Source organism: Stigmatopora nigra, chromosome 9 (genome assembly GCF_051989575.1).
Source record: "Stigmatopora nigra isolate UIUO_SnigA chromosome 9, RoL_Snig_1.1, whole genome shotgun sequence".
Lineage (NCBI taxonomy): Eukaryota > Metazoa > Chordata > Actinopteri > Syngnathiformes > Syngnathidae > Stigmatopora > Stigmatopora nigra.
The window spans coordinates 3,100,232-3,127,104 of NC_135516.1; the positions used below are offsets into that span (position 1 = coordinate 3,100,232).

At 37.3% G+C, this 26,873-nt stretch overlaps 1 protein-coding gene across 8 annotated transcripts in view; it reads right to left on the reverse strand.

Annotated features, from left to right (window-relative positions):
* astn1 (astrotactin 1) overlaps window positions 1–26,873 on the reverse strand; it is a 199,055-nt gene that overhangs the window by 80,313 nt on the left and 91,869 nt on the right. For 7 of the 8 annotated variants that reach the window (XM_077724197.1, XM_077724196.1, XM_077724192.1 and 4 more), the window contains exons 16-17: window positions 7,267–7,371; window positions 5,635–5,823 (exon numbers count right to left, since the gene is read on the reverse strand). In XM_077724197.1, coding sequence (XP_077580323.1) covers window positions 5,635–5,823; window positions 7,267–7,371 — 294 coding nt within the window. The remainder of the gene's footprint in view (window positions 1–5,634; window positions 5,824–7,266; window positions 7,372–26,873) is intronic. The other variant, XM_077724195.1, reaches the window with a different exon arrangement.

Below are 26,873 nucleotides of genomic sequence, written 5' to 3' on the forward strand. Positions count from 1 at the left end.
CTGTTCCTCCAGCAAGCACAAGTAGAAATGGAGGTTATATTTAGAATTTAGGGAAGAGTGATTTTTTTTCCAGCGAATAAATTAAGTAAGGTATATGGCCATGATGCCAGAGCTGAATTTAGCACCTTGTAATATTGTCAACCTGCCTGGCCAGAAGGCTGATTCTTTTGCAATGGTAGTCTCAGCCCCCTCGCTCTCATTCGAACGAGATTGCAGATTCTGTACCTTCTTTAAAAGAAAAATGGGCAAACAATCTCGGGATTGGCAGTCTTTTAAATAAAGCAAGAACTATTGTCTGTTGTATATGAAAAAAAAATATTGCTGTAGATTTTCTAATTCAGAATCTAATCAATGTATGCTGGGCTGCTTGTGTGCTTTGAAGCCACCCACTGGCCTCTCCGCTGCTGCTAATTAGGTGATAGGGCATCTTAGGAGGATCTAGGCAAGGAAGAGAATCTTTAAAACCTCCAAACTACTGAGGGACTGTGCGGTAACCTCAGTCTCAGTCTGCAGAAGGTCCCCACATTGTGGACTTCCTGTGTGTGGCTCCAGTTTTTTACCTAGGTCTAAAATGTCTTGTGTGTCTTGTGCCTGTCTTTCCACTCCAACCACTAAATTTCCTGAATACGGGATGAAATAAAGTCCTAACCTAGTATGGGAGAGATAGAGATGAAGCGGGCGTAGTACAATCAGTCCTATTATTATTAAGTGTAGTTTGTAAATAAAATAACACCTTACTGACCAAGATAATTGAGAAGCCAAATAACTCATTTTTAATGGTTGTATTCAATGCAATTGTGCTTTTGTAAAGATGAAATGTATTCAACATGGAAAAAACGCACCAAACAAATGTCTGTTTTCTATTTAACCCTCAAAAGATAGAATACCATTCATAATGTGATCATTGCCGCAATGTATGAAATAATGAATATGTCTCAACATCAAAACACAAACAGCTCGGCAACATGCCTTGACTGCAGGAAGAAATGGAACCAACAGATTGCAAAGCTGGCAATGATGCTTATCGTTTCAGACATTTGGGAAGACAAGTGAGATTGATGGATTTACCACTAAGACATCCCAGCTGAGTTGACAGATTTTGCCAACTCTTTTAGTCTTTCTGGTCTACCTCTCACAGTCGAATCTTATCTACAGGAACATCCATATACCGTAAATAAGCCTCACTATTCTAAACATACAAGAACACAATTAATGAGAAAACAATGGTCATAAAACAATCTGGTTTACCTAAATCTTCATAAGGTATAAGAATAACAAATCTTTAAGAATATTGCGAGGCATTCTTTTACAAGTCGTTTTGGAATAATATGGGTAATAGTTGGTACGAATGGTTGTGCATGCAAATTAGAATGAAAATGGAACATAACTGAATTGAAAATGGTAATGAAAATAATACAGTTGTAGAACGTCAATGCACAATGATTCATGTAATAAAGTGACACTACATATTAATGAACATATGTTCATGTTAACATATATATGTTAATATGTAAGATATATATGTAAATATGTAAGCTTATAGCCGGAGCATCTTTAGTCCCTTGTGCAGGTTGAAGATAAAATCAGTAAGGCAATACAGGACTAAAGACTAACGAGCAGCCTAGGAACAATGAGACGTACATATGTAGCACAGGCCTACGAAAGCGTTGTGATCACAATGTTGCTCATCCAGCAACTAGGCTTTAAGATCATTGGAAAAGAGGTTCAAAGACGGATTATATCATAGTAGATGTTATGTTCTATTCTTGATCATAGAACCAAATGGAACATATTGGAATGTAGAGAAGTGATATATAATATTTCTTACTGGGCTCTTCAAAGAAATGCTGTGAGTTAGCTTTTTTGGCACAGCGTGTGATATCTAATGCCATAGTTTTGGCACAGCTGACTTCTTATCCCCACTGTGAGGAGCTTGTCTCCCTCAAATATGGTTTGGGTAAAATGCTACTACATCATGTTTGATTATTTCCTTTTAGATAACAAGATTGATGTACAATATGACAATATATCAGCATTAAAATGAAAAACCTCATTGTCTTATTTCACCCATTTATGATGTAAAATGTTGGGCGGAAGGTAAATGTAATAACTTGAAGGTTTTCATGCATCGAGTGGTCACAATTTGGCAAATCAGCTGTGGTTAACACGGCTTTAACGTGTCTCTAAGTAAGGATGCTTGGAAACATCATAGAAATTAAGAAAAACTTTTAAAGACAAATATAATTAATAAATCTGTACAAAATCCCAGCACAGGGCATTTTGGAGATCAGAGGAACGTGAGAAAGCGTAACATTATTGGGTATTTTTATAGAGGTGTCACTTTTGTGCAATACATTATTGTAATGTCTTATATAATAACTTATGTCTTATTATATAACGTAATTATATGGCTATAAAAACTTCAAATTGCTAAACTATAAATATTTTCGTTCTATTCATTTTGTGACTGGAATTGTCAAAATATTCATCTATTTAATGTACCTTATTTAAACTAGTTTATTTTTCTTGTTTTTAGCTAAATGAATGCATGCAACTATACCTTAATGTCAGACAGTGCAGCACAATAGTTCTTTTTGTTGGCAAAAAACGGCATGTTTTTTTTCCCCCAACAAATACATATAACTGAAATATCACTATTGTGGTAAGTATATGGTGATAAGATTGTTTTCCCCATTTTGCACAACACTAGATGCCAATAATCTAAATGTTTTAAGATAAATTGATTTGTCTAGTCCTTCTTGCAATGCACCCTGGAGACAACTGATCTATTGTCTCTCTTTTTGTTGTTTATGATACAGACTAAGATGATACCTTTTTTGCTCAACAAACACAATGGCTAAAGGTTTCACATTTATTGTTGAATATAGAGCCTCATGTGCGACCGAGTTTCACATTCAATAAAAAAAGGCAATAAAAATAAACAACCTTAAAAAAATGTAATATGAAAACATGAAAACTGGTGTTGATTTGAATTATGATTTTTGTTTTATGGATTTTACACTCAAATAAAATGAACTGTGAAGGAATGACATCAGTCTGAATACTATATTGCTTCCACATTTTAAGGGAACAAAAGCAACTGAACCATATGCTACAAAAGATGATAATTTTGACCATATCCTTATAGTCAAGGGCAATACAGGAGAGACCGATTATGTTTAATGTTTAGAAATATCTGACAAAAGACATGGCAAAGTTATTTTGAAGATAAGTCAGAGCATTTTTAGGGGACAAAAATAGGAAGGATGATTTATACAAAGGTGATAAATTCATCCATCCATCTATCCATTATATATACTGCTTAACCTGTTCAAGGTCATTGTGATGCTGGAGCCTATCTCAGATGATTAAGGGTGCGAGGTAAGTTAAACCCTGGACCGATCGCCTGTCAATCACAGTGGTGGGACATGGAGACAAGAGATTGAGGCATGTATGGGTGCTTATATGTGTGAGGACCCCCTGTGATCGAAAGCTCGACTCCCGAACTGTGAGGCTGACATACTAAACCCTAAAGCACCGGGGCACCCCACTTCTTTTCATAATGTAAAATTATACATTGCATGCAAATGAGATATCCTTTCTTTCTGTAGATTTCAACAACACAAAATTCGTAGGCAGATTCATATAATTTTCATGAGACTTTACTTTTAAAGAACTGATATTGCTGCGAATATATCCCCCAGGACGGATCGACGCTTAGCAGAGCTGCATATATGTACTATCAAGTTGTATTGAAAACAATGCTTACATTTTTGCTGCGTTGGTTGGATTGAAAATAAGCGGACACTGAGTTTTAGGGGTTAATGTAGTGTGACGCTTGTGTCAGAGGGGATGCTATAAGACCATAAATGCACTGTGCTGGGCTATTTTTTCAGTTTAATTCATGAACATTGTGTTTTATTGCCCTTCTTGGTACTATTTTTTTCTATTGAGACACCGTGATGCATTCATAATTCATTACTCTTCATTTATTATTCGTTTCATATGTGCACCATGAGTGTATATGGTCTCACTTATCAAATCCCAAGGATCCTAGTCAATAGTGAATTAATATAATTTTGGTGATAAATGTACACAGTCATACTGTATATCACTAGCAATAAGACATTGTTTTTTCGTCAGACCAACCATCAAATGTAAATTTAAAAAAATACTACTTACTATACAAAGCTTCACGTGGTCCATTTTTATGGTTCAAATTAAAGTTATGCTCTCTGTGTAGGTTGTGTGTTTAATTTAGGTCACACTGCCTTTGTGCATTCATGGGTATTCACAAGAGATTTCAGTCACCTTCTTGAGCGGCTCATGCTAGTTTTTGAAATGTGAATGAGACGATTGAAATCATATATCCCAGATACTTCAGAGCAAGTCACGGACAAAAACCCAATTTGAAAAAAAAAAATTTTTTTGGAGAGGGAAAGTGAACTGTGATGTTGTATGCAGTTTTCAGTGACTTGACATAACATAATTTATATATAAATATATATTCATAATATATAAACCATTGTGTATAGACTAGTCAGATAAAAAGCCCATGAAGCTACTAAAAAAGAAGAAATGGTCAGCCTGGCCATCATAAAATATGAAAAAAGGTTGCTGTCAAGAAGTTCTCATATTTGGAGCGAAGGTCAAGGACATAGTTCATCAAAGTCCCCAGCAAGCTCATTACTCCCTCCAAAAGTCTAAGACGTTTGCAAGATGCCAAAAGGGAATTAAGAAATATGACTCTGACGCGTGCGCTTATCATGCATAACGCATGGCAATATTAGCATTCGACAGTTACGTTTTTGTCTGATACCAGTGACCAAGACGAACCGGATTAGAGCCAAAATGGGTAAAAAGACATCGGTTTTACAAGAAAGTGTACTTAAAAAAATCCCCTAAAAAGTTATTATGTGGCGTACACCATTTGAAATGATGAAAAAAACGTATTAAATATGGGAAAAACATATCAGTTGACAGTTATGTTTTTACAATAATGTGTAAAGAATTTGGTACAGTTTTACAGTGACAGCAAACAACCCAGCGATTATTTGGCTCAAACAAACAACATTCATAATAATGAAAAACTGTATACATGAAACACAACTCGGATATGTTGATTCATTCATACAGGCCTAAGATCCCCTTTTTCACACAAATGTCCCTCTGGCCTCCAAGCCCTTAAAGAATCCTGTTCAATATCCCCTACCTGACAAACAAAGCCCTCCATAACCTGAACTATCTCCTCCACCAAACACCCTATATGCACCCTTTACTCCACTCATGTTAAACTTTTTCCTTCGTCATCGCTAATCCTGTTATCTGAAACAAAACATTTTGCTACAGAGTCCTGATCTGTTTCTTAGTGTAACAAACAACAAACAACATGAATATTTTGCATTGTGTTGGTAATACGGGGGATTTTTTTTCACCAGGTGTGGGAAAAAAAACTGAAAATCTTACGATTGTGTTAAGCATTAAAGAGGTTAATCCAATTCACTGTCAACATAATTCTCACTAATGCTTGAATGACTGCAGGGATTAAGTTTTGAGTTTTTTGATGATTATATACACTGACAAATTCCCCAGATCTGTCTTAATCCACAAAGCACATTGTGTGAAGAAACCTACCTTTGTTGATGTCTTGGTATTCGAGCCACAGTTGTCTCTGAACTTGCTTGTTGGGGTACCAAATAGTACAGGACTCTTGGAACCCATACATGGCTTCCTGCACATAGTGGTTACCGAACTCTTTCAGGATGGATACAAAGTCACTCCGTTGTGTTGCTCCATCCAGTGAATGAATAGCTGAACTGAAAGCTAATGGGGAGCAATGAAATAATATCACGTCATTGTAAATAATAAATAAACATAATAAACAAGAATTATCATTCATATTTGTTTTGTTGAAAATAGGGGTTTCCCCGGATGTTCATAAAGACCCAAATTGTTGAAAGGTGATATCAACTGGAATCCTGAAAACTGAAATTAATCTACTCTAAACCAGAGGTGGCCAAGTCTGGTCCTCGAGAGCTCCTATCCAGTCTGTTGTCCATATACCCCTCCTCTATCACACCTGAATCAAATTATCAACTCATCAGCAGCAGGCTGTCCAGAAGCTTCATACCAATCCCAATTATTTGTTTCAGGTGTGTTGGTGGAAGGACACAAGGAACTTGAAATAAATTGATGGATGTTGAATGTGGCATATTGCTTAGGAGAAACATTTTATCATTTCTCAGCCTTGCAGGGCACTACTGCACCAAGTAATGAAAGGCAATAGTGCAATAGTGGTTAATCATGATCATTTCCCCGAGATGTGGTGTTAATAACTCAACACACACACACACACGCATATGCACCGCCTGTTCCTATTTCCCCTTAAATTAGGTATCCACTGAAGTGGGAGACGGAACGTTCAATGCAGATGAGCAATGGGCCCTTTACTTCCAAATGTAAAACCCCTGTAATTGTTAACGCCATTGTGGCTTTTGAAATATGATGAACTAAAAAGGGAAATTGCAAAACAGAGGATGGCAGAGAATGGCTTCGAATGAACAAATATGTACCCCCAGCAGCACAATGTATAAGCTACAGCCCCACTAGAGCAAAATGTATTAAAGCAACGTATAACATAATGGAAAATACCCGTGGCATATTTCTTACAAGGTGCATAAAACTGAAGGAGAAAATAAATAAATACCCTAAAACATGTTATAATGCGAGAAAAAGACAGTGAAAGAAACACAAATAATTCCATAGAATAATAAACCTTCTTGACAATTTCTCGCATAATCCACAAGAGCACTAAGGTGTCGAGGAAACATTGTATTGGTAAATACAGATCAACAGTTTCTTTATCCTAGCCCTAGGAGGTGTGCATACACTGTTAGAAAAAAATAAATTGATGCTTTAAAATAAAGCTTTGCAAAATCTCAGGCTGTTCTGAAAACAAAAAAACAAAGTGCTACCTCTACTTATGAAGGCTTGTACATGTGAAATGTATAGGTTACAAAACCCTTTGATATGGAAATTACTTCTTCCAATATACGAAAACAACAACAATCCACCAAAACGTAAAAGCCTTATATTTCAAAATATGCAAATGATGATTCAAATTAAATATTTAAGACTAATTTCTTCACATGACAATCTATGACAGTGACCTCCATGAGAGAAAGACCACCCAGAGAAAAACCTCCCAAAATAAAAATATGATATACGTTTTTAAAATACAAATAATTTATTAGGAAAAGGATTCACCTTGAGATAAGACCCACTGATTGAGCTTGACATGGTAGAGAACAGAGCGAAGACTCCAACGCTGCACTAAGGGGTAGCCAGAGACTTCACTGTAGTTCACCATCCCTGCAATAACAAACAATACACAGATGAATGGTTTCACTATTACGACTATAAATCCCCCCACAAAAAGAATATGCAGTACATCTGACACCACAGCTGTGTCAGAACAAAGTTTAGCTTTATACATACATGCAGAATTCCCGTCCTTTTCATTTTATGTCAACAATTCAAGAGAAATATGAAGTGTTGTTGAATAAATGAAAGTGAAGAAACAACTCAAACCCCCCAAGCCCCCCCCCCCACACACACACACACACATGCGCAAAAAAATAAAACATGACAATGTCCCAGTCAATATTTTTATTCCGAGAAGCAAGTCTGGCTTACTGCATTCTTTAAAATGTGAATACTCGTCTTGACTTGTCACAGGTCATTGTATAAGTAATGTGACCAAAGAACTTTAAAGAAAGACGACAATTTCTGCAGTACTATATAGGTATTTCTGGCAGAGAGGCAAAATTAAAGCCACTCATCATTAGTAAAACATTGTGGGTTGCCTAGAGTTTGTCAAAATTAATCTAAAAGACTTTCGGACATTGGAACACAGTCCTATGGACTGATGTGACGAATAATGAATGGTTTGGCGTGAATGCCGACCGGCATAACTGATCAGCAGGTCAATACCATCATAACATTGCAGCACGGTGGTAGCAGCGTCATAGTATGGAGAATGTTTTCAGCAGCATGAACTGACAGACTAGTACGGTTAAAGCAAGGGTGTCAAACTCGGGTTGGTTCGCGGGCCGCATTAACGTCAACTCCATTTCATGTGGGCCGGACCATTTTAGATATAATATTTAGAGATTAATAGATGAACAGAAATGGATAAAAAGCCCTAAATAGTCAGTCTTTTTAGATCTAAATGTTTATTTGAGCTTTTTTTTCTTAGTAACTTCGTAGTTTCAAAAAAAAATCATTCCAAAAGGAACCAAAATAAATTTTAAATGATGTTCAATATTGAAGTGGGAAACGGAAAATATTTTTGTAGATTTATTTTTAGATTTTACAAAGTGTACTTTGAACAAAAAAAGAAAAATTTGATTAAAAATGCAATCATTGATATCAAAAAGTGGAAAATTAGGAAATATAATATACATCTATAATCTTCATGATCCTAAAACAGAAAGTTAGAACTCATGATTTACTTTCGCAGGCCGCACAAAATGATGTGGCGGATTTGGCCCCCGGTCCACCACTTTGACACCTGTGGGATACAGGGTATGATGAATGTAACAAAGTACGTAAAAAGAAAAAAAAATCTCCTCCAGAGTCCTCCTAACCTCGGTTTGGGGCAACGGTTCATTTTTCAGCATGACAAGGAGCATAAAGCCATTATCTCGACGGAATAGTTTCAAAAACATACTTTGGACATCCTGACTTGGCCCAGCAAGTTGAGACTTGATTAAATTTAACATTCATGGTAATATTGCGTATTTACCTGAACTACAGGTTGTGGAAAGAGCAATAATTTAACGCACATAAAAAATAACGGTGTCAAAAGTGTTTCACATAGATGCATTTAACTGAGAGCATTATTATTAATAAAATAATTCAATTTCATCATACGCAGTTTCTGGGTATGATGACAATTAGGCTTTTGGCAAGTTAATGATGATGACAAAGCCTATGTCTGATTATTATTATTATAAAATTATGTATATCTATACGTCTGTATCTCACTCTCGACCTGTCTCTCTCTCATCATTTGTAAACATACAATCAAAAAAATAACTTCAACCTTCTGAGTTTTGACTGTTCAAATCAGAAAATCTTCCCTCTACCATTGGAAACCATATTTTTATTCAAATATTTGGGTCATTTAATCAATAATTTAATAACAATTCTTACATATGCCCCATCTAATCGAACGCATGCTTTTGAAAAGTCTGCTCAGCTCTGTGACCACCTGCAAAGCTCGATTAATGTACAAAAAAAATCTGGTTCGGGTATTGGTTCGTCTTTCATAAGTGTAATCGGAAGTCAAGGAAAAAAAAGCAAAAAACAGAAACAAAGCCAACTATTTAATAGGAATAGAACTGGCCACCAATTCAGGGGGTCCCCCACCTTGTGCCCGAAGTCAGCTGTGATAGGCTCCAGCCGCCCCACGACCCTTGTGCGAATAAAACAGTTCAGAAAATGAATGAATGAACGAAGATGAGCTGCATTGTTTTGTGATAATGCTGACGTCAAAGAAACAGGTGTTATCACTGCTTTGCCAACATGTAGAATCTAAACGGATTTAACAGGTGGCACTAGCTGCCAAACAATAACAAATGGGATGTTATTTTAATACAGGATAAACATTTGATTTCATTTACCACCTTGGCTAAAAATGTGTTGTGTTGTATCATCCATGAGAAGTCTCCAGAGCAGTCACATTATCTTAGCTTGCACATGTGGACCTGGCCTACTTATTTCCCTCATGTACAAACATTACTTTATTCCACAGGATCTTCCCACCCCAAGCAAGATGGAAAGACATGCCTTCCTTTGAACTCTTGGCTGTTCTCACTTTGGCCACAGTTAATTTAAAAATAAATCAAGTTACTGTACCTAACCATGCACTAAAAGGCTGTTGGAAATTATTCCATAAATAGATTTGACCACATTAAGAGCATGCCACACCCTTATCCTATGTTGGTTGATTCAGCCAGAGTTAGTTGCTCTGGTCAGTGCATTTGTCACAATGTCAGCAGTCCTTGCTGCAGCTCTCCCTGGTCACCATAGGGGCGAAATCATTCATCTTCCTATTCATCTCCAGGCTTTAAAGCCATTCATCGCGAGGCCAGAGACCTCCATCAATTATTCCGAAGGGGTAAAAAAAAAAAAAAAAAGTCAGGAAAGGGAAGCTTTTGAAAGGCGAATACATCTTGATTTAATTGGAAAGCAAGCATGCTCTGGTCTGCTAAGCAGATTTCCCCTAAGATGGCGTTTGAGCAGTAAGTGATTGGTATAGAAAAGAAAGACAAAGAAAACCAAGCAGGAAAGAAATAATGGTGGGGAGAAGAACAGGGAAAAAATACAATTAAAATTTGAGTACTACATGAAGGCGACCTAGAACAAAAGATTTAAAGAGCCTACAAAAGAATGAATAAGAAACAGTACCGAACAAACCATAGAACTGAGTAAGGCAGGATCGCGTCACTTTTTTTTAACGTTATCTGTGATCAACCGTCTCATTTTGCTACCACTGTTATCTGTTTAACATTTGTCATATATTTCTTTTTAAAACAGAACAATGAATATCAAAGATGATATATTTGTCTGTGGCAGTCACCATATCTCTTAACCAATCCTCTGCCTTTTCTTATCAAAGCTGAGGATGATGCTCATAGCTTCAGAAAAATTACTTCTGAAAAGTTGATTCTAAATCAATGGGAAGTAATGTACAAAAGTCTAAATTCTAGTTCTGTGTTTAAAGTATTTTCAGTTTTATCAACAAAAACATGTCTTTTATATAGGAATACACAGAGAAAAGGACTTTGAATGAGTAGAGAATAATGATCTACCAGTAATAAAATTTACTTTATGGGCCATATGGTTCAAATAAAGTGTGTCACAACAGATTATAAAATGAAATCAATTAGATTTTAAGGATTTAAAACTGTAAATTCCATTTGAGAATTGTGTTTATACTGGCATTTTGTTTTTACCAGGTTTCCGTTCCATATGTTGTGAATAAATGTTTTGTTATGGCGACATGTGTTTAGCATTCGCCAGTTATCAGGACTGGTGCAATCCTTGGTGTGAGCTAAGAAAAAGTGAAAACAAAATTATACCAATTTTTAGCCACAAATTATGGATGCGAGTTATAAGAGACTAAATATGCTAATTATCATTCCGTATTTCATTAATTATCCCTCTTTTTGTATTATGGATTAATAACTCAAACCGATATTTTTTTTTTAAATTCAGGTTGTATAGTGATTAATGCTACTCTCCATTTTCCATGTTATGACAGAATTACATCAATGTGGAGATATACAGTGGAACCTCGACTTATAATTGTAATCCGTTCCGAGACTGTGATCGTCTTTAGAATTAGCGCGCCACATCACTTGTAGGTTTTCCTTCTTGATGTTGTGTCTCTTGAAGGCACGCAGGTTCTCCGCATTGTACACTAGTAGCGTCTTGATTTTACAGCCACTGCTCGCATTACCACACAACGTTAGCGTTAAGTGGTCCTTCATGCGTATGTGTCCCGGTAATGCCTTCTCCTCTGCCACGATGAATGTCCGGCTGGGCATCTTTTTCCAAAAAAGACCACTTTCATCGCAGTTGAAAACTTGCTGGGGGATGTAACTTTCCTCGGCAATAATCAATGCAAATGTCTTGATGCGTCCTTCTACTTAAGGATAGTGGAAATGGTTGACATATTCCATCACATTGCCTAGTGAGCTCAGTAACACGTACCCCACTTATATTTTTCAATTATTTCACGTTTCATGTCCATTGTCAACGGTCGCCTTTTCTTTGTAAAACTTTGCCGATCCATAGTAATATTGTTTACCTGGTATGTAAATGTAGATCAACATGGGGAAAAAAAACGGGCGTGTGGGGAAATGCAAAGTCCGCCCAGTGGTCGTAGAAATATTTTATACACAAAAGAGATGCAAAAAAGACATTGGCATGGCCACCTGGATTGGTCGTATCACGCAATTTTGATCGTATCTCGGGCGAATTATTCGATCAAAATTTTCGTCGTAAGACAAGAATGTTGTATGACGAGCGGTCGTAGGACGAGGTTCGACTGTACTATATTAACAAGGCAAAAGTCTGCCTGATCAAGCAATAGAGATGACATTGTTAATATGGCTGTATTTGTAGATACTCATTCGAACGTTTTTTTTATAGATTAATGAACTTTTAAGATACTACATTTTCTTTAGTCATTGGTATTGTTTTACGATTCTTTATTTGGTTGTAGTTTGCAGTAGTAAAGAAATGAACCGCATCATACTGACAATTCACTCGGCAATTTTTGGGAACTGCATTTTACTAGTAAATTAAATAGAAAAAAATTCAACACAGTTTTTAAATAAAGCAGGTCATGTATGCACTTGGCTTTTTTGTTTTCACTGTAGGCCAACAATTATAGCAATAAATTTGAGTATATCCCCTGAGAGCACTTTTTGTTTGTTTGTGTTGTTTGAACATCAAACCGAAAATAAACTCTCCCAGAATACGCATACCTCGAGCTGCCGGAGGTCAAGCTCTTTCTACGAGTGCCTTTTTGGGATTTGTACAGCATGATTAAGAATGTGTTTTGTTTATTATAATAACATTCTTCTTGGTCAAGATTGCAGGGTTAGAGTAATAAATAGTGTTGTAACAAGTGCGTTTAAAATGTAGCCCTTGATTAGAATTGAATTGACCGCAGACTATATTGTTCTTTTCCTAATTAGAGTATGCAAGGTGGTAATCATCGAGGCCACAATCAGCACCAGAAGAGTTCTATGATCTTGCCATATTAATCTGGATTCCCTCGAGTTTTGCACATTGCTTCTTTGCACACTCCCGAGAGTATGAGTCTTCACACATGTCAGGACAAAGATGGCACATAATCTATATTTCATAAGCCCTTCATGGTCACTGTATAGGAAGGTCATTGCCATTAAAATCCTCTGCTTTTTCCAACTGTTTTTAAGACAAAATCCACCAAAAATAGCATCGAAAATGTAAATGCAAAATATGCACAGGAATTTTAAGCATATCAGCATTTTTTCCGTCTTTTTTTTACTGAGCTGCTTTTGTTTGTTCAGTCTGAGTTGTTCAGTATCTGTGTTCATATACAACCTAGCAAAACAGAAAAGATATACATATCCCAGTGTTTGGTCTATAACAGGGGTCGGTAACTTTTTTTTTGAAAGAGACAATTCATAGTTTCAACTGTTATTCCTTGAGAACCATACTCACAATTTAAAGTTCAAAATAAATGAAAATGTGAGATTTTTTGGGTGATTTCGAAGTACAAAAAGTCTCTGAACTCCTTTAACAATGTTGTTCCGCCGTTGCTAATCAATTAGTATCAGTAAGAGAATGGATGCAAGCGACTCTAATGAAAAACAATCAATGCCAAAGAGCCCACCCTTCAGCTCTCTCACCATTGGTTTCCATATTTTAGTCCAGAGTCACATGGACCCATCAAAAGACCCACATGGGGCTCTTGAGCCATAGGTTTCCTACCCCTTGGTCAATAGGATACATTTTATATATTTGACGTGCAAGTACCTTCTAACCTGAATATATTATTTTGGGACAGTTGAGGCATTCACCTGAACTCTTTTAAAATCTGATATAGACTTTTATTTAAGTAATTTTCTTCTACATTTTCTATCTTCCATCATCCCACAAAAATGCAGTCAGTCACAGAAAACAATTACAGTGCGTACATTGCTCATCTATACAGAGCTTGGTAGTTTTGGAGTTTTTTTCTTTCTTTCTGAACAATGAAAAACAAGAGAATTGTACAAAATCCCAACCCTTTCTTCTAATGTTTCGTATGTGTCCACTTATTTTGACTCAGTACATACTGTGTAGGTACAATTTTGCCACATGCAGAATGTTCACGTTTCTTCATCATTCCTCTTAGCTTGAAACCTCTTTGTTCAATATGGAGTGTCAATAGATGCCGTCTTAGTCTTCTCCTAAGTGCTTCTGGCCAAAATTCAAATAATTAAAAAAGCACTTAAACCATATTTGCTAATTACAACCCCACTGTCAATTGAGAATTATTCATGTATTTATTCCTCAAACAATAATCATTCATTCATTTATTCTCTTAACCACTTATCGAAACATGGGGCAAAGGAGGGGGGGTGCTGGAGCCTATCCCACCTAACTACGGACACACCAAATTGGTGGCCAGCCAATTCAGGGCACAAGGAGACCGACAGCCATTCACGCTCACACGCATAACTAGGGGCAATTTAAAGTGTTTAACCGGCCGACCCTGAAATATTTCTGGCATGTGGGAGGAAACTGGAATATCCGAAGAAAACCCGTAGAGAACATGCAAACTCCACACCACGAGGAACAAACCTGGGATCGAACCCTCGACTGCAGAACTGTGAACCCAGCGCACTAAAAACTCGGCTGCCGGGGCCTAAACGAAAGTAATTCGGGTCAGAATTTCTACCATTTATAGTATGTGTTAAAGCCCAGAAAGTTTAGTAACAGCATGATGTTAAAGGGCAATGCTCATAGGAACTGAGCGCTCTGGTGATATTGATGTTTGTGTCTGTTTGTAGCATTGATTTTAAACCTACAGTGTTTTGAGGTTATGAGTGCAAATATATAGAAACGCACTGCTCAGTTAAGGTTGATATATGACCTCTGTCATTGACACTGCAAGTCTATTTATCAAACAAGGAGTCTCCTGTGTGTATTTCTTTTCTTTACATCAGTTTGTCCTTTCACTGCCCTACTATAACATGACATAAGGCATTGGTCAGATGTTATAGGAATGCATTTTGTACGACCACAGAAAATATTTATTTTTCCCAATATTATGCATGCTAACACGTAGCCAGCTTATCCCTCATTGGTCGGATCACCCCGGATGTGGAGGCCCAGGTTTGTTTCCTGCTTCTAGGCTATGGCTGAAAGCGCATTCAGTGTAAAGATTTTCGTATGCCACGAACATTTGCAAATCATGCAAAGTGAAAATCCACAAAGGGTGGATGGATTATGTACTGTGTTATCATAGAAAGAGATTATGCCAAAATCAAACATTGAAGACACAACATAAGGGAAAACTGCTTTTTGTCATCTTATCTCTGGACAGCGAAGTTTGTATTTGCAACTTTCTTAATGCAGAGCCTTTCAAATAATGAAACAATATATACCATTTCGAGTACAAGCCACTAAATGTATACCTTAATTTGAAAGCTGTGACTTTAATAGCATTTTTTCTTTTAAAAATGACATTTTCTGTTCAATTAATATCGTTTGGCAAGAATTTTTCAGACGATGAAGACACTAAAATGCTGGTTACCTTACAAAAATGTTGAGAGCAAGCCATGTGTTTTCTTAACAGATTGGCAGAGGTTGTCACCGTGTGCTACAAGAAAGACGCAATGGAAACAACGATAGCTTTTAATATGACTTTGTAAAAGGTAAAGTGAATTTTGTTTCTTCTTCGTAAATGTTGGTGTCACTCTTTTTTAAAAGTCTCGTATGGTTTCAAACGGCCTCAGAAAATATGTTCAATAAAATGTTCCTGTGTAACACTTATGTTGTTATCCCTTATTAAGACAACTGGTGCTCATTGCAGAAAATTATAATACAGTCAGATATTAATAAAAGTAGGTTTTGTAATGTAACATTACCTTTTTTTAGTTAGTTCACTTTACATGATTGCAATAGCTAATTGAGCAAAATGGTTCCTATGTACTTTTGCCTTTTCAACCAAATACATGTAATATCTGGTTTAAAAAATACTAGTTGTTTATGACACAATTGATTGTGTAGTAGATTTGTTTATTTTTTATTGCATTTATTAATAGCCATCATTTATCATCGTATGCTTCAAATGACACAATAAGGTTTGGCTTGAGATGAAAATGTTATGTCAACTGTCATTTCATGCACTCGGACATGGTTTAGTTAATTAGAGGGAAAACTTGTCGACAGTTATAAAACCAGTAGAATTGGGCTTTGGAGGCTGCTCGAGTGGCAGTGATTCATAGTTTAACCCAGAGTCCCTCTTTCCCCAAGTCCCTCATAATTAAAGTTGAGGCATATGGCCTCATGACCACACAAGCGCAGAGGTATCTGCAGAACTTTTTTTGGCAACTTATTTCGAATTGCTGACAAAAATGACCCCCCTCGTGTTTCTGAAGTGCAGCAGAAATGGAAAATGTGTCACCTTGAGTAGTTACTAGCCACATCTGCCAGCCTAATTATCAAGTTTGCAAGGTGTATTGTTTATGTGGGGATCAGCATACAGCTAATGAGATTTCTGTGGATATTTTTACAAAGGAAAAGTTAATGAACACACCTGCCATACTCAATCAGATGCGTCTGAAAATGGTTTAGAGTAGTACATGGGTAGCAACAACCCAACTACAATGGCCTCATTTAGAATTTTAGTTTTCATTCCTTTTCTGAACCACTAATCCTCACAAGGTTTGCGGGGAGTGCGTGAGCCTATTTTAGCTGACTTCAGGCCGGAGGCAGGGGGACACACTGAATCGGCAGTCAGCCGATCTCAGGACACAAGGAGACGGAAAAACATGCACACTCACACCCATACCTAGAGGCAATTTAGAGTGTCTAATAAGCCTGCCATTTTTGGAATGTGGAGGAAACCGGAGTACCCAAAGGAAACCCACGCTGGCGAACAGGCAAACTTTACATAGGTGGAGCAACCTGGATTTGAACCCATGACCCCAGAACTGTGAGTCCGACACGGTAACTACTCATCCGCCGGGCCGCTATTAGTTGAGGTATATATAGCATTTTATAACTTTAAGATTATTGTACAATCAGTCACAACTTTTCCCATTCTCTAGTACACTGTCCTTTGTGCAGTGTCATTAATTACTCAGCATATTCCAGAATCAAATATAGAAAAGGTCAGACTAGCTAATGGTATTCCATGAGTATATTAGTTTCCTACCTGACACCTTTCTGTGAATCTATCTTTGAGAAGTGGTTGGAGTACCAAATGCCTGTGAGCAATGATTACATTTACAAGACGGCTGTCTGGTATTTGAACAGACTGTTTTGTTTCAAACTCAAGCGCCATACTAATTTACGTCACAATAATTCTGTACATTTTGATACAAGCTGTATTTGAGTTTTGCCAGTTGCATCTAAAAAGTCAAATTTGACAAAAAGAGCACCCAATAGCAGATGTGATGGTTTTGTGCATTTTGGCAGATGGTCAGAAAAGAGTCACAAGAGACTAAGGATCGATAAAGGGGCTTTCTTAAAGTTTACCGAGTTTTGGGGTAATCAAAAAGGGGCTTTCATGCCTTTCTTTGTTAAACTAAATCTTCAGTTGCTTTGTGTATAAACATAGTTCACGAACTACTCACAGTGGGTTGCTGCCAGTGTTAAAAGGCCTTTACACTATTGGTTAGGTGTAGTATATTTAAATCAGGTTGAGGTCAGTGTAAAGTGTATGTCCGATAAAAACAATTCGTTTTTTATTTACAACTCCCTTTTGTGTCATGCTTTATTTCCTGTTAAATTACAGGCAACAATTACATGTCTTTTGCCCTACTTGGCAGGGAATAACCTTGTTCTAGATGGCTACACAGAAATACCTATTTTCAAAATGCAAGTTCTATACCTTTCTGCTTTTCCAAGCATAACATCTTGTCTTTTATGCAACCCTACTGGTATATAAACTTTAAAAGTGAAATTAATTTGGTGTTCTTCTGTGTTATATTTGTACATACTATTGGTCTTGGAGTAAAATAAGTAGTTGTTGGTTCATAATTATTATTATCTATTGATCGCAAAAAAAACAGCAATAGCAAGAAACTTCAAGTTATGAAAATAGTTCTGGAACCAATTAATTTCATAAGTAAAGGTATGACTGTACCTACTGACCTCACTCGGGCAGTAAACACCGCAGCACTCATCAAGAAGGAGCAGCAGAGGCTACCTTTCCCAAGATTACTTAAGGAGGAGTTATTGAACACAAACCTACGGGTGACCTTTTACCGGTCAGCCATTAAGAGCATACTGACGACCTACGTTGTGTCACTGTGGCACTCAAGCTGCACAGAAGCAGACAGGAACAGACTGCAGAGGGTGATCAACACAGGTCAAAAGAACATCACCTGCCCCTATCTCCCCTGTTCACCATCTACAACTCCCGGTGCCTAGGAAGGGCAAAGGGCATCATAAAAACAATACACATCCCGGTTTCCACCTCTTCAAACTGCTGACCTCTGACAGGCAGTACAAGACTATAACAGCCAAAACAAACTCGGGGACATTTTCTTCCCAAAAGCCGTCACTATACTCAACTCGAGTTTTGAGCCCAAGAAGACCTAATCTAGCCTAAATTAAGCACCGTGACTGTATACGTAAAATGCCATAACACTGCCAGATGCATATCAATAAGGAATGTTTGGAGTTTTACGTCAGTCCTACCTCTGCAAATATTTATCTTGCACTTTTATTCTTGCTCTAAAACATGATACCTACCTCACGTGTTTCTAACATCTTAAATTCCCTTTTTTTAACTCAAATCATTTTTATTGTATGAAAAATGTTTTTATGACGACTTATTCATGTGTGTACTTTATGATGAAGGTTGAAATCTCTTTCTATTTGTATAATGATAATAATGGCATTCGATTCAATTCATTCTTCAGAGCAGGGATGCATTTTGATGCTGATGTGCTGTGGCTTTGTCAAGCAACTTACCTATTGTTTCATCATCCACACAATATGTTGACAGACTCCCAACACCTCTTGGAGAAATCATTGAAACTCAAGCTGAGTTAAACCGCAAGCGTCTCGGCGGTGATCCAACAGCAAATTTAATACCCTTGTAATCAATGATTGCATACCCGCATTTGCATTGCGTCTATGTTGCGTTGCTGTTCTGGTGGTCGGAGAAGATTCACAAGGCTTCTATTTTTTTGCAGACACCATAAGCGAACACAAATAGGTTGGCATAGGGCAGCAAGGAAAGAGGAGTAAAAGTTATGTCTGGGCAGAAAAATAAATATTCCGGGTGATTTTGTGATTATGGGCCGATGGTTCAACTCAAGATTCCAAAAGACTTTTACATTCCCAAGTAACTTAATATATAGATCACAGGTATCAAACTGATTCCAGAAAGGGCCAAGTGGGTGCAAGTTTTCCTACCTACTAAAACAGTGCTGACAGTGAGGCCAATGAGGAGGTCTGCTGTATGAAGCAGCACTTGACTGCAATCAATTGATTACAGTTGTAAGAGAATATATTGATGAAAAGAGGTTGTCTTGGTGGGTTGGAACAAAAACCTGACCCTTTCTGGAATGCGTTTGACACTTGTTATATTGATGATGAAAAGTAATTTTGGATGTTAACCATAATTCTATATGACTAAACACCTCTTGGCGGCCCAGCGGCCAAGTGGTTAGCGCAGGGGTGGACAAACCATTCCCCCAAGGACTATATTGGCTGCGGGTTTACGTTCCAACAGATAAAGAGGAGACTTTTTCATCAAATGGGTGTCCTATAACTGTAATCAGTAAATTGCAGTCAGGTGCTTCCTGTTTTCTGCAGAAATCTCATTGGCAAAGTGTCTGTGTTGAATCGGTTGGACCAAAAACCTGAACTCAGAGTTGCCCTCGAAGATCAGTTTGTCCACCCCTAATTTTGTGTGTCAGCCTCACAGTTATGGTGTTGAAGGTTCGATGTCTTGTACTCACTGTGTGGAGTTTACATTTTCTCTCTGAGCTTGTGTGGGTTTTCTCCAGGTACTTTTGTTTTCTCACCATCCGAAAAACATGCACGTTAGGCTGGTTGAATACTAAATTTCCCCTAGGTATGAGTGTAAGCATGCATGGCATGTCTCCTTATGCCGTGCGATGAGAGTTTCTGCCACCTTTGGATTGTAGTTAGCTGGGATAGGGTCCGGCACCCCTTGTGAGGATAAGCAGTTCAGAAAATGAGAGAATGAATGAATGCACATCTCCTTTTTACATGATTAGAATAACAAGTAGAGAAAAGTACTGTTACTGAAGCACTTGGAGTGGATGGAATGTTGATTAATTTAATTGTTTATTATTTAAATAAATCCACCTGAATAATGTTGCATTTTCATTGCATGCCTGTAAAGATGGGTGTGCACCATTAAGAGAGAAGAGTGAAAAGTAGAACAAAGCATGTGACCCTGGGGGCAGAAATGAACCTTAAATTATGTGTTGGTTTGATTGTTATATGTTTAATTAAGGGAATGAAAGAATATTGCAACAAACTTTAGGGAACAATGCTTTTTGTGTGTTTTTTCTCTCTCTGTATACCACCCATTGTTTGTATACAATGTGGTAATTTCTATACACAACAAAATTAATAAAATCTGTTTGTGTAATCTCACATGAATTGTGGATAATATAGCAAGCACTCGAGTCATCAACATGACAATGATCCGGTGGGTAATTAATCTATGCATCTGTTCTTGTCGAGGGACACAAATGCCGCATGTAAGGATGCCTTATACCAGTTGTGGCGAACAAGTTAGACACAAAGAGCCAACATTTCAAACTGGAAGAGTCCAAGAGCCACACCCTACGTCAGAAGCAGCATAAAAAAATCCAATCTGTCAAATTATTTTTTAAGTATAATTTCTTATGTAATTTTAATGGGCCTTGATGAATGAGTATGTTTTAAGAGACAATAAAAATAAGAGAAACATGAAATGAGGCATAGAGCCACAATATATACAAAATGTGATAAGAAGCAAAGAGCATTTTGGCCAGAATGCATGGCTCGAGAGCCACATGTTCGCCACCCCTGCCTTATGCGGTATAACTTCGGGGTCAAAGAAACCTTATTTTTTCTAACCTGTGAATTTCTTCATGCTACGTTGAAAATATAACAGTTTTTTTTCCAAGACGGTGGCACACACGGGTGCAGCGGCTCTATGCTCTCTAGTTTGGTGTCGTTCGTTATTTACTAACACCTGCAAGGCAACTTTTTCTACAGTCGCCAAGATTTGAAAATAATTTGCCAATTTCGTCATACGCAGCTGGGTATGATTACAATTAGGCTTTAGTCAAGTCAATGAAAATGACAAAGCCTATGTCCGATTATTATTATTATTATTATTATTTTAAAATTTAGCATTACTTTCCGTTTGTATAACTGAAGATGATTCAGGCAAATTTACAGCCAACATCAAAGTTTTCAGATGAATTGTCTGGCAGTTATAAATTAGTAGGAAATGTTATTGCGAAGCAGTAACCACCACAAGAATAAATGAAATAAATAATAAATTACTGCACCTTTCTGACCTTCATGTTCAATCTACCTTCATCAGTCCCAACATCAAAGGAAAAAGAAAAACGTAAATAAGCAAAGCATAAACAGTTTCCTCAGTTCTGTATTTAAATGAACAAGAATATCCGACAAAAATAAAATATGGACATTACATCCATTAACAGAGCGATTGATTAAAAGAATGGAAGCTTTTCAAACTGCTCAGCCGTGTTTGTCCAAGGCATTTAACAGAGAACGCCTTCATAATCAAAAAAGTTTGACTTTGGACATTATTTGACACAACCTGGGGTACAATGTAGTCCGACAGAATACCCTAGTAATTGGTCTAAAGTGAACACTGTAACGCTGCACGTATTGGAATTACATTTGTATTTTTTCACCGCTAATAAGGCTTTGTTCGAACTGACGGCCAAAAATCAGATTTTTAGGCCATCCAGCTTGAAAGTTGGTGGCTCCTTTTTTAACTAGTCACAGAAATCTGATTTCTGCAAGACAGATTGAAACAACATGCAGGAGGTAGTTTGATATCCGATATGGATACGACGCTTCTCAATCTGAACAGCTCAAACGGGAATTGACTTTAGTGACGTCTGAGCGTGACTGTGAGCTCTAATGGAGCACGCTAAATGTTAAGGAGGATTAGTGTTATGTCGTCAGTCTGTTGGGATCATGTATCTAATCAAGTCAATATATGAAAGTATTTTGTGAGGCATAAAAAAAATTGAACAGTTGTGCTTGTTAATGTTAGTTACAATCTACGAGTATTGACCAATGAAGTACAAAACAGTGGTATAATGAAATTATAAATGGCAATAGGGCCGGCAAATGAGTGGCTAACACGTCGCCCTCACAGCTCTGTGGTCCTGGGTTCGAATCCAGGTCGGTCTACCTGAGTGGAGCTTGCATGTTCTCCTGTGTGGGTTTTTTCCGGGTACTGCGGTTTCCTCCCACATTCCAAAACCATGCATGGTAGGCTGATTGGACACTCTAAATTGGCCCTAGCTATGATTGCGAGTATGAATGGTTGTTTGTCTCCCTTTGACCTGCGATCGGCCTGAAGTCAGCTGGGATATGCTCCAGCACCCCTCACAATCCTAGTGAGGACAAAGCGTTCCTGAAAATGAATGAATGAATAGATGGCAATAACAAAAGTGGGGCAGGGCAATTAAAGGGGCCTTTTTATTCATTATTGGAGGGATATTTTGGAGCATATTGAGGAGGGGCATAAAAACAATTGCAATATACTTAAATAATCACTGTTTGTTGATGTATACTGGCAAATAGAATGGTATAGTAATGTTGGTTTCCTTCAAACACTAAACACACTAGACCCTTCCGTTGCCATTGATAAACTGTTAAATCGGTCAATATGGTGGCCCAGTCTGAACAGGAACAATTCCAATTTGGACACTTGCAAAAAAAATAACTTGTCTGAACAGCTAGCCTTAAAAACTGGACATGAGAATGAACACATTGGAATCAGATATGCCTGCAGTCTGATCACAGCTTTGCACTGACTGCTGTTGAGACAAAGATTTAGTTATGGATATTATGTTTCAAAAGCATGCATATACATGGCGAAATAAATATATAATTGCAGCTTTCTCAAATAATCAGAAATATATTACATGTTGTACCTGATTCCACTCTCTCACATTTTAGTAAAATGTAACTTTATATGATCTACACAAACAACTGACCTTGAAAAACTGAAGAATGACAAAGTGATTTATGACGACCAGTTTATATTAAGTCATTTATAAAATATATAGCTTTCGCACATCAATTCAACACCTGGAAATGAGTGTCACCTGATGAGAAAGGTTGACAAAAAATGCCTTGCAGGTCCTCAGCATTTGGCTTAAGAATTAAAGAGTCAAAGTGGGGTGACTGTTTCCCGCACCACAATACTGTGCACACTGCAGCGGAGTGGCATGCATGGCTTTTTTTCCATGTAAGAAGCCTCTCTTTAAGCTAGTGTATAAAAAACCCAGACTGCAAGAGCCCATGCTGAGAAAAGAACAACACTATAGGGACTCTATATCCTGTAACAATGAGATCCATATCAATATTTTTGGAACCGATGGCTTCAAAGCAGTCATAGAAAATAGCAGCAGCAGAGGTCATAGAACATACTAGATATGGCAGCTACCGTTAAGGACTTTGCAACAATTGATTTTGATAACATTGTCTATTTTGTGTTCTAGGTTTTATCAACAACCCCAGTTTCATGGTACGAGTCAAGCATGCATTTTATATAACCAATTAAATGTTGAAATTGTAAAAACTGCTCTTGTCTTATTTGAGATGCTGATTACCGTGCTTTAAAAGCTAGGTGAACTCATTTATGATTGAGTATTGATCGTTTAATATGAACTGTGTCGATAGTACAAGGCCTTTAGAGCCAAGAACGAGCACAGCAAATTAGTCAGCAGATTATTAATAGGTGGTCCGAAGATTGTCCAGCCCATTTTAGCGGGGCATACGATGCTAGGTGGATTACACACATTGAGAGGGACAACTAAGTGACTGGGATAGTATACAGAAACATACACGATCTGTATGGAAATACCAAGTCACAGAGGGTGGCTGAGAAAAAACAAAGCAAAGGTTCTGTGTGTCTTCAACTTCCAGACTGAAAAACATCTGGCCGATAGCAGAAGAAATGATGGTGATAAATGTGGTAATATAAGATGAAGCCAACATCAGAAAAAAGGAGCACGTTAAGGTATGGAATAGTGACAGTGCAGGGAACAGCTAAAATATTGCGCAAAATAACCTGAGCGGATTACACAGATTAAAATGTTTATTGTTGTCTATTGTTGGGCCTATTGTGGGTTAAGAATGTTATAGTGGGAGAGAAAATAAAAACATTTTTTTTCATATAGATAAAGTTTTCTGGGAAAAAAAAGATTAGCAAGTGGATGTTTAATATTTTTATATAAGGAGTAGACATAATAGTTAATAAAGTTATGAAATTATGTGTCTGATATCATTGGTTTAATTATCTTTAATATTAATGTTGGGCAACTGAAATAAAATAGATCCCAGTTTGTTTATGAACAAATACTAGTATTTAAACTTGCCACAATCATGTCTTGATTGTTTTTCCACTTACACTTTATCTGACTTGGAATTGGCCATCAGTAATGGTCCAATGGTTCACTCACCTGACTAATGCTTGACAGTGTGTGTTAATTTACCATTTAGTCACTGTGTGACTGTGACACTAAGAAAATGTGAACCTCTAAAAGTAATCTGCGATTGACTCACTTCAATGTAAGGTTCTTACACTATCTGCACCAAAGGAGATTATGATCTTGGGATGTTTGCAAAGGGCAGTACAATCTAATTAATCATTGTGTCCCACAGTAAAAGCAGAAGACCCAAGGGCTAAAAGGAGGACAGAGCCTTTTGGCAAGAAAAAGAATACAGTAATCTCTCAAATTTTGCGAATAATGTAGCTCAGACCTAGCCACGATAATCGAAAAACCACAAAGTTGGATCACCCATATCATTAGTACAATTCTACATGTTTTCACGCCTGTACAAAAATACAAGTACATAAGTACAATTATCAAGAAGTGTATTTATTTCATCTTACATTTATATACATATGAAATTAAAAATGCATTAATATCTAAATATAATCTATTAATTAAAAAAACTAAGTACTGTTCACAGTGAAAATAGTTCCTCTCTGTTTGATAGAAAAAATGGGTTTGCCTTGCAACTGCTTTGTTTTTAGTCTGGTTTGTTTCGACTAAAGGTTCAGGAGAATGGCACAGCGAACATTTAGGAAGGTTATGAAGTGATGTGTGCTTCCCGCATGAGTATACAATATCATTTCATGGAGAGACCTCCTATAAGAGGGGTCATATGTTCTATAGATGAATGTGGATGCAACACTGGTATATCACGCTAAATGCCTTATTGAGCTTTCTTATATCATGACTCTCACCAAATATTACATTATCTCATCATCAATATTAAACACTTGCCTCTTATATCGTGAGCGGACGTTTGGTTGCTAGTCTTTTGGTAGCGGGTCTTTTGGTCGCCGGTCTTTTGGTCGCCGCTCTTTGGTCCCCGTTGGTTGCTGGTCTTTTGGTCGCCGTTAGGGTTAGAGTTAGGGTTAAGATTAGGGTTTAATATCTAATGTATAAAGACTGGCGACCAACCGGGACCAAAGAGCGGTGACCAAAAGAACAGCGACCAAACGTCATTCATTGACAGTGCACCTTATAGTCCTGAGCATTTGGTACCCTGATTTATATTCAAACATAAGAAGTATGGGTTAGTGTAAATGATGAAAATGTTGAAAGAGTACATCAAGTTTACGAATATAACAACAACACAATACAAAAAAAACAGTTCTCGAGAATTGTTTTTGAATATTTGAATATTGATTGTTTCATTTAATAGCTTAATTAATTTTAATTTGTGAAGAAATGTTTCTCTTTGTATGAAGCTTTTTAAGCGGCAAACTCTATTACTGTGATAAACTCGATATACGCAGTGTAAATTAGTCAAAGGTTCTGTCTGGTGTAAAAACCGACAAACGCCACAAGTGTGTTTGAGCAAAAGCCGTCAACTCCTTTCATTCAACTAGCGCAGCACATTCAGACACATACAAGAATGTTGCCGCAGGCTTGCACAGCAGCTGAATGCACTTGGACATATTAAATGCAGAACACTGATGACACAGAGGAGGCTGTCATTCTTCCATCACAAGGATGTAAAAGGAGGCGAAACGCAATGGAATATAGCCTGTAACCACAACAACACGTCTGTCAAGACATTGAAGTATAGACAATCCAAAGTGAACAACCCTGCACAACAGAAGACATGAGACATTAAGTTCTCGTTTCTGATTAGCGAACAAAACAGAATATCCACCTGGAAAGTCAACTTCATGAGCTTTTATAAGATAGTGATGACATTGAGGAGTAATTTTAGACTTGTTACAAAATTAATTTGATACTCTGTAAAATTTAAGTCAGTTACATTTACCCGTACAGAACAAAAGAAAACATTGCTTTATTGACCAAAATTTAACTTTCTTAAAATTAAGTCCCTTTAAGTTGAAGCTAGGTTCATATTGATCTAGGTAGCACTTTTATGACATAGCCTGTTCACTTTTCCCTAAAAATTCCTACTAATAAACAACTTTGGCAATACATTTTGTCACCCTATTTAAATGACAAAACCTGCTATAAGGTCTGAGCAGCTACAAAACCACAGGCAATGGCTGCACAAGGAGAAAGCAACATAGACAAAACACAAAGGCAATGCACAGCACATTTCTAATGCGGGGAAAGCAGGACTTCCAAGACCTTCCATGCTGCACCAAGTAATTAATTGTAAGAGCTTATGGTCTGCCATGGGGAGACAATAAGTATTACGAGTTTATTTAGGGATGCTGCCCTTGGGGAAAAAGAGTGGTGAAGTAATGACTTTAGTTTACACACATATGTGCATCCAAATGATCAGGTATTTCATCAGGCCAGGTGTGCTTTACGAAACCTGCACAGGATTAACATCACCCACTA